The 18,559-nt window shown below is 45.0% G+C and overlaps 1 protein-coding gene across 1 annotated transcript in view; it reads left to right on the forward strand.

Annotated features, from left to right (window-relative positions):
- Positions 1-18,559, forward strand: part of kctd6a (potassium channel tetramerization domain containing 6a) — a 33,600-nt gene that overhangs the window by 4,822 nt on the left and 10,219 nt on the right. The window contains exon 3 of the mRNA XM_004547375.2: positions 7,642-7,811. Within this exon, the coding sequence (XP_004547432.1) occupies positions 7,642-7,811 (170 nt within the window). The remainder of the gene's footprint in view (positions 1-7,641; positions 7,812-18,559) is intronic.

Genomic DNA, 18,559 nt, shown 5'->3' on the forward strand with positions numbered 1-18,559 from the left:
AAGGCCGGTGTCCCTCTGCAGATCATCACTTCTTTGTTTGTTACAACCAGTTTTATAGAAGCGACCCTATCATGTGTTGTAAACTCTTTGTTTGTGTATGTATGCGCGAGCACGTGAGTGCCTGTGTATGCGCATACCTGTGTGTGTATGTGAGTGCACGTGAGAGACTGTGCGTCTCTGTATATGTGACGTCCTGTAGGTCATAAAAGTCCATCTCCCCTCACCCAAACTACACCAAATTCCTCTACAAAACATACAAAGCATAGCTGACAGATTACAAGCACTGAGACCCCCACTCTGCATCCACTGGGCCATTGGCCTCTTGTTGTCTTACTTTTACAGCTAAGCATGTGAAGGGTCTCCTGCAAACCTACTTCTAAGTTGTGACAATTATAAGCTTTTATTACATTCAGGGACAATGGGTAACAGACTTCTCCTCTCTATACTATCTGTTCCATACAGTCCTAGCATCCCCCAACTGTAGTTTCCTGTTTCCTTTTATGGCAGGCAGACCCCCAGTGTCAATAAATTCCTCTCCCTCTACACAATTACACACACTCAGGCCTATAGCTAAATCAAACTGAAACACACTTCCCTATTTCTCTGATCTACTGCTGGACCCTCTCATCTAAGCAAATTTAACACATTATATTCTAATAATAGTTATCTTGTACTCACAGTATGCACACAATGAATTTTTAATATTATGTGCATAAGATATGAATGTAGATGAACAGCACATCAGGAGGATAGAAAAAGTGTCAGGAAGTGGACACCCCAAGAAAGAGAAAGCAAAATTAAAAAAAAAAATCAACATAGATTTCTTTGCTTCCTGTTTCCACTTCTACTTCTTCTATACCTGGTTCCCTGTCTCTGTGTGTCAGCGGAGCTTCTTCTTCTAGTTATCAACTAATTGTTTTTTTTATATAATATCTTATAGTATTTTAAAAACTGACCGTTTCTGGGTCTGAAAAGTGAAGCCAACAGGGAAATATCTATTGTTTATAATGGCCACCATGCCCTGACTCATCATGCCCTGACTCATTTCAGGTCTGATTGAACAATGAGTCCATTTTGTAAATTTTGGTCATTCAAAGTTTCAGAAAGGAGGATTATCCAGGCTGTGTTCAAGCTATGTGTCAGTGTGTGGTTTCTACTACTAGTGGCTACTATAAATACATCATAATAAAACCCCCCAGTGGCTGTGTCTTTGTTCATTGATCTAGTAGGATTTAAAGAAGTCCTATCATGTGTGAAATTGAGGCCAGTATACAGCTATATTAAGTATACCATCCAGTACTAAATGGGCAGAGACTGAGATGAAGCATAGACATGATTTTATATGATTCCGTATTCAGTTTATTCAGTTTCACATTTGTTTGCTCAGTTGTAGATGATCAGTGCATTTGAACCTACCACTGTGCTTATATTTCCTCCCGAGGGAGCTGTTTGTGTAGCACATGGTCTGGACTTGACCAGTTTTTCTGGACAAGCAACAAGTCCTCATAAGGAAATTATTGTAAATCAGATCTGTTTGTCTGTCTTTTTTTTTTTTTGGTATGCAGCCATTTTGCTGTCCAACCTGTCCTTCTCTCTGCTAGCCTTTCACCAGCCAAACATGTCTGGCATTTGAATGATGGCACCTCTGTCCTTTTCTCTTTGTGTGATCTTTTTCTTGTCTTTTTTTGTGTAGATATTTTGGGGTTTCCTCACTCTGGTCATGACCTTCAGAAAACTATCCGAGGATAAGAACAAGGGAGATATGTTAAGCTGATGAAAATTGGTGCTTTCAAACCTTTTACTGCAAAATTCAGACACTTTAGTGTTTTAGAAATGATTTAATATTACAGATTATTGTAGTGTTGTGTCAAAAAACTAAAATCAAAGACCAAATTTAGTCAATCCAAACTCTCAAGCTGGTGCTAATATATCTGAAAAACATTGGAGTTGTAGCTTCAAATTCCAGTTTATTGAAAATCACTTTCAAAAAAAACTCTGAGAATATAGACAGAAATTGTCAAAAAGGTCCCCTGGGGTATTAAACTGTAGACACATGGACCCCTCCAGACCCACAGGGGCTTTCGCTTCAATTCAGAGAATGGTTTATTAGGCTTAACCTTTTCCACTCCCCCTTAAAATTCCAGTCCTGATGTCATCTCTGGCATGTGTTCAGCTCAGAAAATCCAGTATTTTCCAGTTCTGTGTTTACCACCATTAGCGGGTCACAACGACCTGAAACACTCCAGTACCTCACTCCTCTGCCGAACTATCACCTATCAAAGCAGCACATGTGCTCTCCATCCTCCACTATGTTCAAAGCCAATTAAATGGCATAAAGGAAAATCCAGATAAAGTACACAAAATACACACATAAAATTCGACTTTGGTAGACCTCCAAAACTTAAAATACTGATTACCTGTGCTCAGAAAACCACGTGTGTTGTGAGATAAAATGCAACACTCCCACAATTTGTAAGGCAATACATGAGGACTATAATAAAGTGTTGAGTAGTGCCAATCCATGTGACGCTTCATTGTTTAATGTTGATCTCAACCTCAAACTTGTTAAACAGTGTTTCCTACTTTTCCAGTACTTTTCTTTAGTAGAAGGGTCAAAGGTCAAAGTTATAATTATGTAATGCTCAACCGCAGGTTATATCATTCTAGTTCAGGGGTGGGTCACATGATAAACTGGTACTCTTGGGAAAGGCCTCATCAATAAGTTAAACTCAGTTCTGCTCAAATACAGTTTTATCTCTTTATAAACTACTACTGATAGGTGTAGAGCTGGCTTGGCCCTGACTTATCAAAGAATTAAGAAAGCGGAACCGGCTGTTCAAACCCCCACAAGGCTGCCTGCTGGGATTGAAACTATGGGAAGAGGCGCGAGTTTCTCAAAATGGGCTCATTGAGTGCAGCACGTATAAGATCTTGGAAAGGCTACGGCTGCTGTGAATACTCAGAATAAGATCTCTGACTGCAGACTGGATACATCTCGGAAGGGCTAGCTCGGAATAACATCTCTGAGCGCAAATTGGATGACATCTCGGGGAGGCACACTGTCGTGAGTTCTCAGAATCAGCTCCTTGAGCACAAGAAATGACAACATCACAGAACGCAAGTATGGCGAAGCTCGCGGCTCTCCAACGGGAGATTGAGGGACCAGTGTTGGACTGTAGAACTGCTTTGAAATTCATATGAGCTGTTCGCACTAAAGTAAAAGGCACCATCACTTCATGCGGATACCCTCTCGGCGCCAGCTGCGGTCGCAAGGCTGGAGCTGAACAACAACACCCTGATAACGACTGTGTTTAGATTGTTCCTTCCCATTCCATGCAAAGCCACCTGGGTTGGCTGGAAGACTGTTTACTTAGCCTAGCAGGGCGAAGGACACTGTCTCAGCTGAACTCTGGACACGCACACACATACATATACACTGATATGCACACACTCATCCCCCCTCCCTTTCCAAACGCCTTCGACGCTTATTCCTTTCCGATGCTGACGGTGGATCAAGGAGACCAGAGCACGCGACGAATCCTACTTCCGGGTCTAAAGTAGTCTGCGTTTAATATGGCTTTTGTGTTGTTAACATGTTTAATGTTATGTATTTTCTTCTATTTGATCTCAAAAAGCTCCTAAAACAGTCAAATTCAAATTCAAATTTTATTTGTCACGTACACAGTCATACACAGTACGATATGTAGTGAAATGCTTGGACAACTGCTCGTGACCTAAAGAAAACAAAAAAGGAAAGGCTATGAATAAGATAGGAAATAAATATGAAAAATTAAAAAGGGTAAATTTAACTAGGAAGGAATAAAATATAAATTAAGGTTAAAAATGAAATAACTGTACAACACAAATTAGAATGAAGGGTAAATTTAACTGGGAAGAATAAGATAAAATATATAAATTAAAGTTGAAAATAAAATAACTGTACAACAAAATACACAATACACAATATAGAACTATATAAGAATGTATGAAGAAATCTAAATCTAAATAAATATATACACAATAACAGCAGCTGTACAAGTATTAACTGGAAATGAAGAATATAGTGACCAGTGTTGTGCAAAAACAATGTCCAGAAAGTCCAGTGTGTGTGTAAGAACCATATGTGTGGGTCAGTACTGTGTGGTGGTGTGATTGAGAGACCGTATCGCCTGCGGGAAGAAGCTCCTCCTCAGTCTCTCTGTGTTGGTCTTCAGGGAGCGGAATCGCTTTCCTGACCTCAACAGAGAGAACAGTCTGTTGTTGGGATGGCTGAGGTCCTTCACGATCTTCCTGGCCTTAGTCCAGCACCGCCTGCTGTAGATTGAGTGCAGGTCAGGGAGCTCGGAGCGGATGGTGCGACCACTGTTGACCTCCCTCTGCTTTTATTACCGCTAATCATTTATTTAAGCTCAGTTTTTAAAACCTTAGGATGTAACTACAGCCCATCCCATGCAGCAGTATATGAATGACTAACCTCGTATTGTGGATGGATTATCTCAGTTGTTCTCCTGGCTGAAGTTTGGTCCTTTTACAGCATCCTGCCATGCGATTACATTTGTTCCTGACCACCGAGAACACTCACGTTAACTTTTATCGAGTGGAAAAAAAGTTAGCTTGTTTATATTATGCTAACATAGCTGTGTCGCTAGCGGTCACGTAGCAAATCATTATATACCAGCTAGCCCAACTTCAGTAACCCTACAAACGTCACTGCTGTTTAGTTTTCTGTCTTCATTTATGCTGGAAGTGATAGCAGAGCTGTACGTTTTAATTTGTTTCCAAAACCCTGCAGTCAGGACATGCTATATTGTATTTAGATAGAAGCTAGCGAGCTAACTCCCTGCTAACTTCTAACTCCGTTAAATGTCATAAATTCCGTTTTCATGGATGCCTGGATGTTAAACTCAATTGTTACACCTGGTAGAGCAGAACGCTGATCATTTTATTAAAGATGAAAGACTTTAGACAGTTTTTCAACTCTCAGTAATGCCATAGTGATCGTTTGATATATGGACCTGCAGCGGAGTTTAGACCCAGACACAGCTAGTGACGTCAGACTGAACAACCGGATTCCTTTCCGATGCTGACGGTGGATCAAGGAGACCAGAGCACGCAGGCCCGGATGTACTGTCTAACTCGGCTGTCTCTCACCCTTTACCCACCCCTGTTGCTTGTCATGTGTTTCTTTGGTGTATTAAGGTTTTTTTTCATGTGCTATGTGCAGAGGTGTTTTTTTTTTTTTTCTGTTCTCAAACTGATCTCCCTGTTTGAGCTCAGTCTGGGGGGAGTTATTTTTTCCTCCTTATCTTTCCTCATGTGGTGCATTTTTCATTGTTATACCTCTCTGACCTGTCTTCCCCATGTGATGTTTTGTGTAATGTATGTATGGTCGGAGGGTAAGATGGCGCCGCCATTGCGTGCAATAGGTTGGCAGCCTTATGAAACTTCCCCTTGTGGGATTAATAAAGGTATATAAAATCAGACATTACAATTAGGTGATTAAAAATGTGATCAACATTCTAAAAAAGAGCTGTGAATAAATTGCGCTGAAGTTTTGTTTTGTTTTTGATTTTTTTTTCTTCTTTTTTTTTTTGTTCTTGTTCAGTGAAAGAAATCTAGTCTGTTTTGGGCTTGAACAAGTAGATATAAGCCAGGTTCAATATTTGATGTCAAAATATAAAGGATAGACACATCACCAGCAAATGTGAGACCAGTCTTCAAGTCTGCATCTGAGAGTTGAGCAATGTCCGTGTCTGTCTTCTGTTTTGTCTCATACTCTTTATAGCACTTTGCCCAGGCTGAAACAGCTCGCAGCTGTGTGGTAGCCTAGGTCATCATGTTCAGTCTCATGCTCATGTTCTCCTGATTTTCATGCATATTAGGCCTGTTTTCACTGTTTAACCCCTTGAGTCTGCATGGGACTGAAAATCTAGGTACAATTAGGGCTGTGCGATATGACCAAAATCTCATATCCCGATACAAAACATCTATCATCCCGATAACGATATAAATCACAAAAATTTTACATTTTATGTACATTCTGAGAATCGCGGGCAGCTCGACTTGCGTAAAGTGTTTCCAGCTGGGCGTCGTGTACCTGGAGTCGAGTGTTTTAACCGAAGCATGAAACTATACATTTTTAGACATAAGTTGTAACAGCCGCCGTTTTCTTTGTGAGTATTTATTACACGGCGTGCTGCGGGGAAAAGCCTGTTCTAACATTTTAGTCTAAGGTTTATTTTTTTAGCACCTGGCGGCTCTTTTTTGCTTCTCATCCGTAAGTAGGGATGGGTATCGTTTAGGTTTTATCCGATACCGGTACCAAACCGGTACTTTTGAAACGGTGCCGGTGCTTAAACGGTGCTCGAACCGGTACTTAAAGAATGGAGAACACACACTTTATCCAAAAACCTCTCATGTTTAGCTGTTTCCCTCTTTTTCTTTGGTCATTTTAGCCTTTTTGGCCAGGGTGAAGGGAGCATCTGCCATCAAACAAGAAGACAGCCACATGTAACTATGACGTGTTTGCTAGTTCACCTTACCTGCATTAATGTAATAACGTGGTTAGCCTACTCAACGTAAATTACACACCAACAACATAAAGCTACTCACGCAGAGAAGAACGGCTGCTGCTGCCATCATCATCCGTCATCATTTCTGCTACACTGGCAGGGCTAGGAGCCAGGACTCTACTCTTCGGGTTTTTGGGGGATGTTGCTAACTCCGGGTCCAATAACAGGCACCACACCCGCAGTAGATGTGCTCGGTGTGAGCTCTTGCAGCAAGCTATCAAATACGGCGCATTTCTCGGCTTTAAAAGCCCCCGCTATGCGTCGCCAGTTGTTTCATCAGATTCGAGGTGTTACCTCCTTTGCACAGTATCACCTTAAAGCACTTGTTGCAGGCTGTTGAGTTTGCATCTTTTGCTGTGAAGTACAGCCAGACTTTGACCGCTTCGCTTTGGGCATTTTTAATCTGTAGCTCTGCTCTAAAAGAACGTACGTACCTGGGCCCGCCTACTACGCTCGCAAACGTAAAACGATTGGCTAGAATCCAAAGTGTATGACATCTCAGGGGAAAAAAGCACCGAAATGTGCGCTGCTTTTCGGTCTGGTTACTACCGTTTATGTCAGAACCGGTGCCATGATGGCACCGGATACCGGTACCCATCCCTATCCGTAAGTACTCTGCATACTCTTTTATGTGATTAAGTTTATTTTGAAAAGTCAACAGGATCTTGAGCTTTATTCCAAAAGTTTTATGTGGAAGATAAACAAGCGGACACGCGATGGTTTTACCGTCGTTGTTGCTAACGACAATGCATAAAAACGCTTGTCCGTCCGTAGTGTGGTTATATTAAATATAAGAGAAAGAGAGAACTTTAAGAAATTAGTATAGCCACTACAGTGACCATCAAAACGGTGAAAACATATTACTGTAAAGAGTTTATTTTGCGACACCACGAAACAAACGATAGCGTAAAATGAAATGATAGACGTTTTTATATCGTTATCCGATATATATCGTTATATCGAACAGCCCTAGGTACAACCCTAGTGAGAAGTCACAATGTCTGCTGTGGAAAAAAACTGCCATTGACAAAAGCCTTGAGTGTTATCTCTGCCTACCTACTTTGTCCAGATGGGGGAGCCAGTTACTCTGAATGTGGGCGGCTGTGTGTATAGCACATCCCTGTCTACGCTACAGCGCTACCCAGACTCTATGCTGGGAGCCATGTTCAGAGGTGACCTCCCCACTGTCAGGGATGCGCACGGGAACTACTTCATTGACCGTGACGGCCCACTGTTTCGGTGAGTGAGATGGGTTTTTTATTTTAACTTCTGCAGTTGATTGATGAGATGCAATGCAGTGCTGTTGAGGACCTGGCCAAGTTTCAAGAGGTTTGATAATAGACCCTGTGCATGAGAAAATGCTAACTTCCTGGTTTGAGACCGGATGTGGGGTTGTACATTTCCGGTAGCTTTACTTTGTGGTCAATCGCTACTGCGAAGATATACTCCAAAATCATGTCCAAAACTCGAAAACGGAAAGATCGCGTTAAGTTACAAAGAGCAGAAGGTGGGAACACTCACCACTGTTGTGTCATAAAAAATCTAATGATCAATTTTGACGTTTAAAGAGTTTAGATCGATCAGTTGTTTACATCACTCAACACAAGCAGAACTGCATTACAAAATCAGAAGACACATCGTCCACATTCAGAAGCACATCTGTATAGTGACTGGTCTTATGATTTAAACAGGCAAATGTTCAGCATTCAAACTACAGGTGAACAATAGTCAAACCAGATGTTTCCCCATTATGTCGATATCAGCTAGTCAAGTACACACCTACACAGCATGTTAACAAACCGTGAAAAAAAGCCACACAAAAAATGAATTATTGCTGGTAAGGGTTTCTATACATTAGTATTTACGAAGGGTATGTTGTGACTTACCTTCAAAATTACAGTGGTCCCTCGCTATAACGCGGTTCACCTTTCACCTCGGTGTTTCGCAGATTTTTTAGTGCAGGTTTGCATGTTTTTTTTACATCACATTGTCCTGCATCCTGATCGCTGCAGACGATCTCCTCCGTGACGTCTCTCCTGTACAGTACAGAATCGCTGCATCGATCGCTAGCAGTGTGACTCTGAAGTGCAGTACTGTATGTTGATGAAAAAAATAAAATTGGCTACTTGATTTCACCTATCGCTGGTTACTTTTAGAACATAACACCCGTGATAAATGAGGGACTGCTGTTTACAGATACTGAGAAATATAAAATTTGAATCCCTTTTCTGTTTTGCTCTGAGGCGCGGGGGGGAAAATATCGACAAGTCGATGAACATCATTTACAGATATATTGGGTAAATGCCCAAGACATCTATAGAAATGTAAATCGCCGCTTGGTTCATTCATTTGCTTAACTTGTTTTGGACCGTAAACAAGGCACGAATAGGACACCGGAAACAAAGCTCCCCACAGGAGTTTCCGCACCTGAAGTAGCATATGCTAACGTGCACATAGTCTATTGATTCTCAAGTAGTATCACTATCAGGAGTTGAGGTAATTTCCATGGGAACGCAGTCATTGTTAACAGAATCTGTGGCCTGTTAATCATTAAATTCCTGTGGTATTCTCTACCATAGCTATTTGCATCTGTGGTTCGAACTTTGGCCCCAGAAGTTATGTGAAGTCATACTTTTCGGCACTGGCACCAGTGTATCCTTGGTGGAAACTGCTTCTAGATTGGGCAGCAGCACTATATGAGTGGAAAAAGGGACATTAAGGCTGTGTCAGCTGAGATTAAATGGATAACATGGCAAGTGGTAGTCTGCTGGAAAGTCACCATTCAAATGAATGTCCAAGCTATCCTGTTATAAGTACAGGAAATTTCAAGACACTGAAGCGCTAATGAATTAATACAGGCTAGGTATTGAGTGAAATATCAGGTTATTATTAATCAGAAGATTTAGGAATGCTACTGGAGCTGATAGGCAGTAATTAATAAATACACACAACACAAAATGCTTTTGCAGGTACCATGTATTTAACCGAAACCAAAGAAAAATAACAAGAAAAGAAAAGGAAAACTTAAATAATCACTCCTGCTGCAGCTATTCAATTAATCAAAAACCCAGTGGGGGTGCACAAAGACAAGCAAATTCTTATTCTTATTCTTATACCAGGCAATATAGATTCTCAAAAAAGTTCCCCATAAATAACACATGTTAACATCAAAAACACTGATCCACACTGAAGAGGAGGAAGTCCATGAGTTTTATCTGAATGTCCATGAGAGATGTCAAAGCACTATTGTCCATAAACGGGGGAATGGTGTGTATGATTGCGGAAATCAGTGTATTCGGAAAATGGGCACAGAGCATCGTCTTTGATAACTTCCTACCAGTCCAGTGGAAGCTTCAATGCAGAATGATTCCTGCTCCTAGCCGTTCATTGGCTCGCCATCCTTTTTCATACCCAAAAAGGTTCACCTGGCCTGCACTAAATAAACAAGGCCAATAAGAAATGACAAGAATAATACAAAAATGTCAGCCAAATAAGCTACATACATTAAGTTATTCTTGTTCCTGTGTACACGATTTATAAATGAATAAACAGTATATTTAGCCAATCAGGATTTAACTGAAACATTCCAACTGCTATATACATATTGTGGCGAGCTCAGACAAGGAGGAGACGGAGGTATCGTTTGGTCTTGCTTCCCGTGAGCTAGCCAGGGAGCACAGCCATTTATTAACATCTGCAGAAAAACACTGCCGCTAGCTAACTGCTCAGCACGGCAACAGCACAGCAACAACAACAACAACACACAGGGCGCCCTCTGACCCCGGAAGGACACACCGTCGCAGCGAGAGGGCGTCACCTGTCACTATGGCAACATAAACAAAACATAACTGTACAAACAGAACCCTGAACAGCCCTGACCCGCTACATAGCCCCCACCTAAGGGGTCAGTCGTCCCCGACGACCCCATTACCCCACACAAAGTTCTGCAAATGTCCAGGTGCCTTCTTTTGGCGCACCGGCCGGTCACGACCGGCGGGGGAAAAGTCCCTCGGGTCAGAACATGGGGTGCCACCATCATCCCCTGCCCCGGCATCTGCCAGAGCAAGCAGTCGATACGGTGAGAGCCTGTCCCGGTGCAACACCACCATGCGCCCCGGGCCCGGCATGCGGATACGGTACACCACGTCTGTTAGCCGCTCCACGACCTCCGCCGGCCCTTGCCAGTGACTGCAGAGTTTGGGGGACACTCCTCTCTTGCGAACCGGGCAGTACACCCAAACCTTGTCGCCAGGCGTGAAAACCCCCCCTCGGCACTTGGTGTCGTAGGCTCTTTTTTGTCGTACTCCGGCGCTGGCCTGGGCCTGGCGGGTGTAGTCATGAACCACCTGCAGCCGCTCCCTCAGCCTCCTGTAGTAGTCCATCTCTGGCCCACCATCAATCTCCGGCTCGGGGGGGGGGACCGAACACCAGATCCACAGGCGTCCGGAGCTCCCGTCCAAACATCAGAGCAGCAGGTGTGCACTGGCTGGACTCCTGCACCGCAATCCGATACGACCAAAGGACCAGGGGCAGATGTCGGTCCCAATCCCGCTGGTGGCGGCTGGTGAGAATGGCGAGCTGGGTGGCCAGCGTGCGGTTGAAGCGCTCAACCAAGCCATCGCTTTGTGGGTGGAGCGGTGTGGTTCTCGTCTTCTCCACCCCCAGTCGCCGGCAGATCTCCCCGAAGACCTTCGATTCGAAGTTACGCCCCTGGTCACTGTGGAGCTCAGCCAGGACCCCAAAATGGGGGAACATCTCCTCCACCAGCTTCTCGGCCGTTGTCGTTGCGCTCTGGTCTGGCACCGCGTAGGCCTCTGGTCACTTCGTGAAATAGTCCATAGCCACCAACACATACCGGTTCCCTGACTCTGTGACGGGGAAAGGCCCTAGGACGTCCACTCCCACTCTTTCCATTGGGGCCCCCACCAGGTACTGCTGAAGGGGGGCAGTTCCACATCCCGTCGACAGCCAGGCCATTAAAACAGTCCCCTGAGGCGGCGGAGAGTTTTGGCGTTCCCATAGTGCCCTGCCCCCACCGAGCCATGGACCAGCTCAAGCACCTGCGACCGCAGCGACCGAGGCACCAACGGCTGCAGGAGATCTCTGCCCTGACCGGGGGCCCGCCATCTCCGGTACAGGAGGCCGTCGTGGGTCTCCAGATTGTTGTGCTGGGAGTAGTAGGCCTTCACCTCGGGCTCCTGTCCCGACACCACCGTCCAGGCGGGGCATTGCGCCGCCTCCAGCCAGGCCCCCACCTGAACCAACGTCGCGTCGGCCTCCTGTTCCCGCTTCAGCTGCTGCGTTGTCAATGGGAGCCACCCCCCTCCGCTGGCTGTGGCCTGAGCAGTAGCCACCCCCAGCACCTCCTGGGCCCGCTCCTCCTGTCGCAGGCAGTAGCGGCAGTAGCGGCAGCCGGTGTGGGCGCAGACGGATGGGCTGAGCAGAGCCGGTGTCGATGGTGTGCTGGACCAGACTCGTCTGCCCTACAGTCTTTGTCACTGGCGGCAAAGATGCCCACATTCTCGTCCAGGAGGCACCTCAACCGCTGGCGCTGGTCGACGTTGAGGCCTACGCTGCTGCGCTGCCAAAGGTCATCAACAGCCTCGATGGTCTCAGTTGAAGGAGGTTTGTCGGGCTGAGAGGCTGAGGCGAGTGGAGATGACCCGGAGCCACCGGCATCCGAAATCTGCTGAGCGGCAGCTGCCCGACGCCTCTCTCGTCTGGTCCCCGCTCCCTGCTTTTGGCCACGCTGGAGGGCAAAAGTCTCTGCGCCAAGAGTGATAGCCAGCTTCACGGTGTCGACGCAGGCCCCCCAGCGGCTCAGCAGATCCAGGCCAATGATGCACTGGTCTTGAATGTCGGCGAGCCAGAAGTTGTGCGCCAGCTCTAGATCCTTCACTCGGATCCACAACGGTTTCTTCCCCCGCATAACAGTTTTCTCCCCCATCACGGTCATCAGCTGGGTGTCTGTGGGCAACCAACCCTTCACCAGTGGCCCGGATGTTTCAGGGAGCACGCCAGGTCGTATCAGGGAAATGGTAGACCCCGTGTCCACCAGGGCCTGGCATGGCTGGTCCTCAACACAGCAGCTCGGGCACCTCAAGGGACTCTACCTAACTCGGCCCACCACTGTGCATCGTCCTTGGAGGGGGGCAGGAAGCTGGAGCGGTGGTCCCCTCGCTACACCGCTCCCTCCTCGTTTCCCTGAGGCTGCGTAGTTCTGGTCTTCGGGGCTGGTGCTGGGCAGTCACGCGCCACGTGGCCAGGCTCATCGCACCGGTAGCAGCGGTCGGTCGGTCGACAAGGACGCCTCCGGGGCACCGAGGGTTGCAGCTGGGACATCTCGGCGACCTCCCCCTCCCCGTCACAGTCTGTGGCTCTGATTTGGGGGTAGTTTGGGGGGGGCACCTGCTGGTTAGGTCGCGAGGTGAGCACCGGCTCGGCCCTTTCAGCCTCAAGGAGCGCCTCACGGAGGGTCTGAGGCATGGCCATGCGGACGTGTTGACGTAGTCGCTCTGGGAAAAGTCCTTGCAGAAAAGCATGCAGGCTAAGCTCCTCACAGGCTGCTGCTGGAAACTCCGGGTAGCCACGACGAGCATACAGCAACACGTCTGCTGCAAAGGTGCCCAGGCTCTCCCCCGGTCGACGGCTCCGGTTGGTCAGCTGCTCTCTGCTCTGATCAGTGGAGTGCCGCTGCCCGAATCCCCTCTCGAGTGCCGCGGTGAGGGCCTGGAGCTCATGCTGCTCTGCCGGGGCTAGGTCAAGGAGTATCTGCAGTGCATCTCCCTCTAATGCTAGCGCTAGGTGTGTAGCAGTCTCCTCTTCACTCCAGCCACTATGTCTGGCGGCCAGCCGCACTTGTGAGAGGTAGGGCTCTAGCGGGGTTAGCCCATTGTATTTCGATACCTTAACTGGCGTGGTAGGCATAACTGCTCGCGGTTGGCGGCTCGGCGTGTGGGTACTGTACAAACAGAACCTCGAACAGCCCTGACCCGCTACAATATTATATAGCTTCACAACATTTGTTATTCAACAAATATCGGTCAAATCAAAATCAAAATGTTTGGACCGGCAGCCGCCAATTAGCGTCAGCTGGTAGCAATACAAACAGTCAATTAAAAGTTCAAACTCACCAATTCCGTTCCGTTCAGTGCACAACAACACTACGGCTCTGGCTCACAGTAATCAGCATCTAAGTCGCATAAGTTAGTTGGTGTTAAAAAAATGCATTAAAAACGGGAAAAGCAAGTGTTTGCCAATACAAACCTGCAACAGCTCTGTCACCTGGCTTGCCTCCACACATCTGACGGGAGGAAGCCGGGACAGGCTTACTATGACCTACATGCCATCCGATTGGCTGAGCAAAGTCATGGATTGCGCTTTTTGGGGCCCTCAAAGCGCTTTACAATTCCACTATTCATTCACTCTCACATTCATACACTGGTGGAGGCAGCTACAGTTGTAGCCACAGCTACCCTGGGGCAGACTGACAGAAGCGAGGCTGCCATATCGCGCCATCGGCCCCTCTGGCCATCACCAGTAGGCAATTAGGAAATTACTAAAATCTAGTAAAACAGATTTTACTCTGGCTTAAACTTATTATTACAATAGTATGATAAGACATCTTAACTAATTACTATTTATATTTGGGCTACACTCAACTTAGTACCTGTTTGTTTTTTTTGTTTTTTTTTGTTTGTTTGGGGTTTTTTGCTATGTTTTGTGTAGATGGCTGAAACAAAGAGGCTCATTATCCGCTGCCGAAAGTCTCCCCTGCTGGCCAACCACAAGAATACCTGTGAAAACTCTTTGGTTAACATAAGCTCTCTTTGCTATGTAACAGTTAACGTTAATACACAGTCTAGCCCAACCAACAAAAGCCTTTGACTAAAGGACTTTAAAGAAACCTTTGTATTAAACATAGTATGTCTGTTTAATACATCCAGAACCTAATGGCAGTAATCATCAATTTTTTTTTCAACAGCTGCAAATACAGTAAACCAGGGGTAGGCAACCATTCTGATAGCGAGTGCCATTTAAAATTTCCTCAGAGGTCAGTGTGCCACATGACTGCATTAGCAATAAATTTAATAACGCTCTATATTAACAGTTACACACTATATAGAACCACTTTATAGAATAATATTTGTTCGCAGATGTTGGCAGCTATCAGCGAATAGTTATCAGCTATTTTGAAACAAAAAAAGACACTTTTTATCCATAACAAGAACTCCATAACAGCAAATGAACTGTACAACGGAAAATACAAATGCTATTTATGGTCTCCTCACAACAATGATAAGAAAAATAAACGAAGCCGATATGGCATGTTTGTTAATACAGAGACACACATGCTAATATGATCTCTGGTCTCCCACTCAGAGACACAGGTCTCGGCGTGTCCAGCATTCAGACGGCTACCTGAGGACACTCATGTGAGAGAAAATCTGCTCACACAGATATGTAGAGCCAAATACTGTCAATAAGGCCTCTGCAATGTTCTGAAGACAGTTAAACTTGTCAGGTAGTGATGTCCAGCCGGTGAAAATGCAGCTCCATGAACACGCACAGCTGTGGATTCCAGCTGCTTCGATGTTGCATTAACTGGCATTAACTCAGCCAGTTAATGCGAGACAAATCTAGCAGCTCATTAAAGATTTCTGGTTTGATCAGAAAATAAAACATTGGTCCATACACCTGAAAGTCCCAAAAATGCATTGTGTCTCAAGTCTACAGATGTATCCGTGTATTTCCGTGGTGCTGATGCTGTGCTGAGCGGAAAGCTGCTGAAGCTTTTGAAGTGTCGGAATGTGGAAAGCTAACAACGTCCGTCTTACCAGTAGGCTAAGTTATTTTTAGTCTGGTAGTTGGGGTGGTTAGTTAAGATACCGTCATTAAGAAGAGGACAGTTACCAGCTGTCAGCTACTTAGAAAATGATATTGGTGTTATTTGTCTGTCAGAAACAGTTCATAACTTCCCTTCAACTCATTCATGTCACCTAAAAGGTAAACCTGTTTCTCCATCACCTGTTCAGCTGTGATGATTCAGTAAGGACATCTCCTGGTTTCATCTTCATGTTTCCCTCTCACCAGATATACAAACCGATATCATGACCAGCAGCTTTTACAGCTGTGGCTCCAGCAAACCTCAGCTGATACTAGAAATTAATATTAAATAAATTCTAACAACAGCTGATCAAGCTTAAACATGCTGCTGTTGTTTAGCGCGGCATCCGCCGGTTTCTTCTTTCTGGCGCAAAGTGGGCGATAAACAAACGAGAGAAAAGCCGATCAGCTGATCATTGATCAGTTTCGTGATTGAAGTAACAACAGGAGAGGGAAGGGAGAGAATGAGAGAAGAAGAGGCAGCTGTGCAGCAAAGACAAAGAATAACTCAACCTTTGTGTCCTTTTTCATTCTAGCTGAAGCCCAGGACAAACTGCGTCCCCTCTCAGCTCAACACAAAACGCGTAATAATTTCTCTGAATGCGGGAGGATTACGTCTTTTTACGGGACGGTTGGTAACTCTACTAACTAACCTTATGAATTAAAGTTCAACATCAGTAACATCAAAGCACCCACCCAGCTGTATAGAAACTCCGTCATGCTAGCTAGTACGCAGTACGAGTTATTGTAACTGACTGTAAAAAGTCAGCACAACAAAAATAAACTCCACCTAAACTTGGTTTATATCTGACCCAGATAGACTGCAGGTCATAACTTCTTACCTGAAGTTCAGTTCACCTGACGCTCGGACCAGCGGCCGCCTCGGGTCTCTCCTCGTCCTGCCTCCGATCTCCCTCATCCACATGCTGGCCTCCACCACTTGTTAATGTTACTGAATCTGTGGAAGCTCCGCAATGCCACCACCAAACAGCTGAGTTATTTTTACACACCGGCCAGCATTTGGCCAATCCAACACCTTTCATTGTTTATACCGTTACAAAAATAATAATAAAAAAAAAATCATCGGGCCACCGAGCAAATGCCCGATGATCAGTCCAGCTATGGCCGTGCCATCAGTTAACCCTTCGCGTACCAACTGTGGCACACGTGCCTAGGGTTGCCGACCCCTGCAGTTAACTAATGGAAAAAAGAATCAACATTTTATTCAGTCTGACCCTGAACTATGTTATTCTGTTCTTCTCAAAACCTCCTGGGATTCTGTGAAGCATGGCTGAATGAAAAATGAGTCCAAAAATCTCATGATGAAAGAGAGGCTGGGCTCAGGGGACTCGAGTTGCTGAGGCCTTCGCAAACCTCCAGAACAAAAACAAAAATGAAACACATTGAAATAAAAAGAATAATTTGCTAGTAGCTGGTTTGGGCATCTGACAAGAATGTGGTGGTTGCTGGGGGACCAAGGGAAATTCTGCAGCCTGTTAATTCTTTCATAAGAATTTATGAGTTTTCCTTTCATAACACAACATTTTAGGAGGACATTATTTAAATAAATCACACAGACCTGATATAGGTATGTGGCATTAGACTGTGCTCGATTTAATACCGAAAAAGCATCGTAGTTTGTGACTGATATGTATGTGTTGCCACTAGGAGTGTTCTTTCATGTGTGATGATGGAGGGAGAGTTTATCAGAATAAGTGTGTAATTGGCACAGGTGGATGGCTCAAAGCTGTCAGCACAATGCAAAACATTGTCTCTCTCTTAAAGCTTTGCGTCCTTAACCTGAATGTTTGTCTGTCTAGTCCTCAGTAATGCTAAAATTTCAGTGAAACAGAGCAGAAATTAATGTGGTGTGTCTGAGGGATACAAGAATACAGATTCATCCAGAATTTACACACCTTTATCCACACACAGTCTCTAGCTATTTCTTTTTTTAACAGATGAGTTAGCCCTTACGATAGAACCATTGATTTTTCCTTTAGCTTCCTCTCACTGATCTAAATTGCCTTGCTCTTTGAAGAAAGAAACAAATTGATAAACTCTGCATTTACACTGTAATTTTTTTTATCAGTATTTTACTCGTTTCCTCATTGGCTCTGTTTGTTTATGACCTGCTAATTTGTGCTGCTCTTGGCAGAATGCCAGTCATTACTGAAATAAAGTGGCTGCGTCTTGGTATAGCCATCCATCCATCTGTTTTTTTCCCCCCACTTATCTAATTCAGGGTTGTGGGGAATGGAGCCTGTCTTGCCATGGCACAAGAAATGGGGTACACCCGGGACAGGTTGCCAGTGTGTTCTAGGACATACACAGAGAAACAGACAACCATTTATACTCCCATTCACACAAACTAGAATACAACCAAATTAGAATCAACTCCAATAATTGGGTGAGTCCCACTCGGGGATGTCCTTCTATATAAACAAGCAAATTGTTGGCAGATCACCTGGAAAACTTTCCATTCCCATTGGTTCATTTGCAACCTTAGACTAATTTGTCCCGCTTAGTACATCTCCCTCTGTGCTTTTTTGGCTGACTTGGGAATGCCTCGCTGAAGAGCTAGACAAGTTAGCTTGGGAGAGGAAGATCTGGGCATCTCTGCTTAGATAGCATCCTCCAGGACCTGGACCAGTGGTAGACGATGGATGCACTGGATGGACAGATTATTAAAATAACATATAAATCTACTAAATGGTGCTTTTTCACATATTAGACTCCACTGTAGTATATAAATAAATCAAAGTCAGTGGGGAAAACCTTTTGTTGGACAATGATTAGGAATATGCTCTCTTTAATGGACTGATTCTTATATAGCGCTTTTCTGCTCTCCTGGAGTACTCAAAGCACTGTATACAACATGTTTCATTCACCCCATTCATACAAGCGCTTCTAAACTCAAGTTCAGTCTAACCAACATTCACATTCCGATGAACGCATCGGAGAGCAACTAGGCCAAGGATACTTGGCATGGGGAAGCCAAGGATTGAACCACCTACCTTCCAATCAGTAGCTGATATGCTTTACCACCTGAGCCACAGCCACCCCAATCTATATAACATCTCTTTAATGTCATATAGAGTGAA

Source organism: Maylandia zebra, linkage group LG5 (assembly GCF_041146795.1).
Source record: "Maylandia zebra isolate NMK-2024a linkage group LG5, Mzebra_GT3a, whole genome shotgun sequence".
Classification (NCBI taxonomy): domain Eukaryota; kingdom Metazoa; phylum Chordata; class Actinopteri; order Cichliformes; family Cichlidae; genus Maylandia; species Maylandia zebra.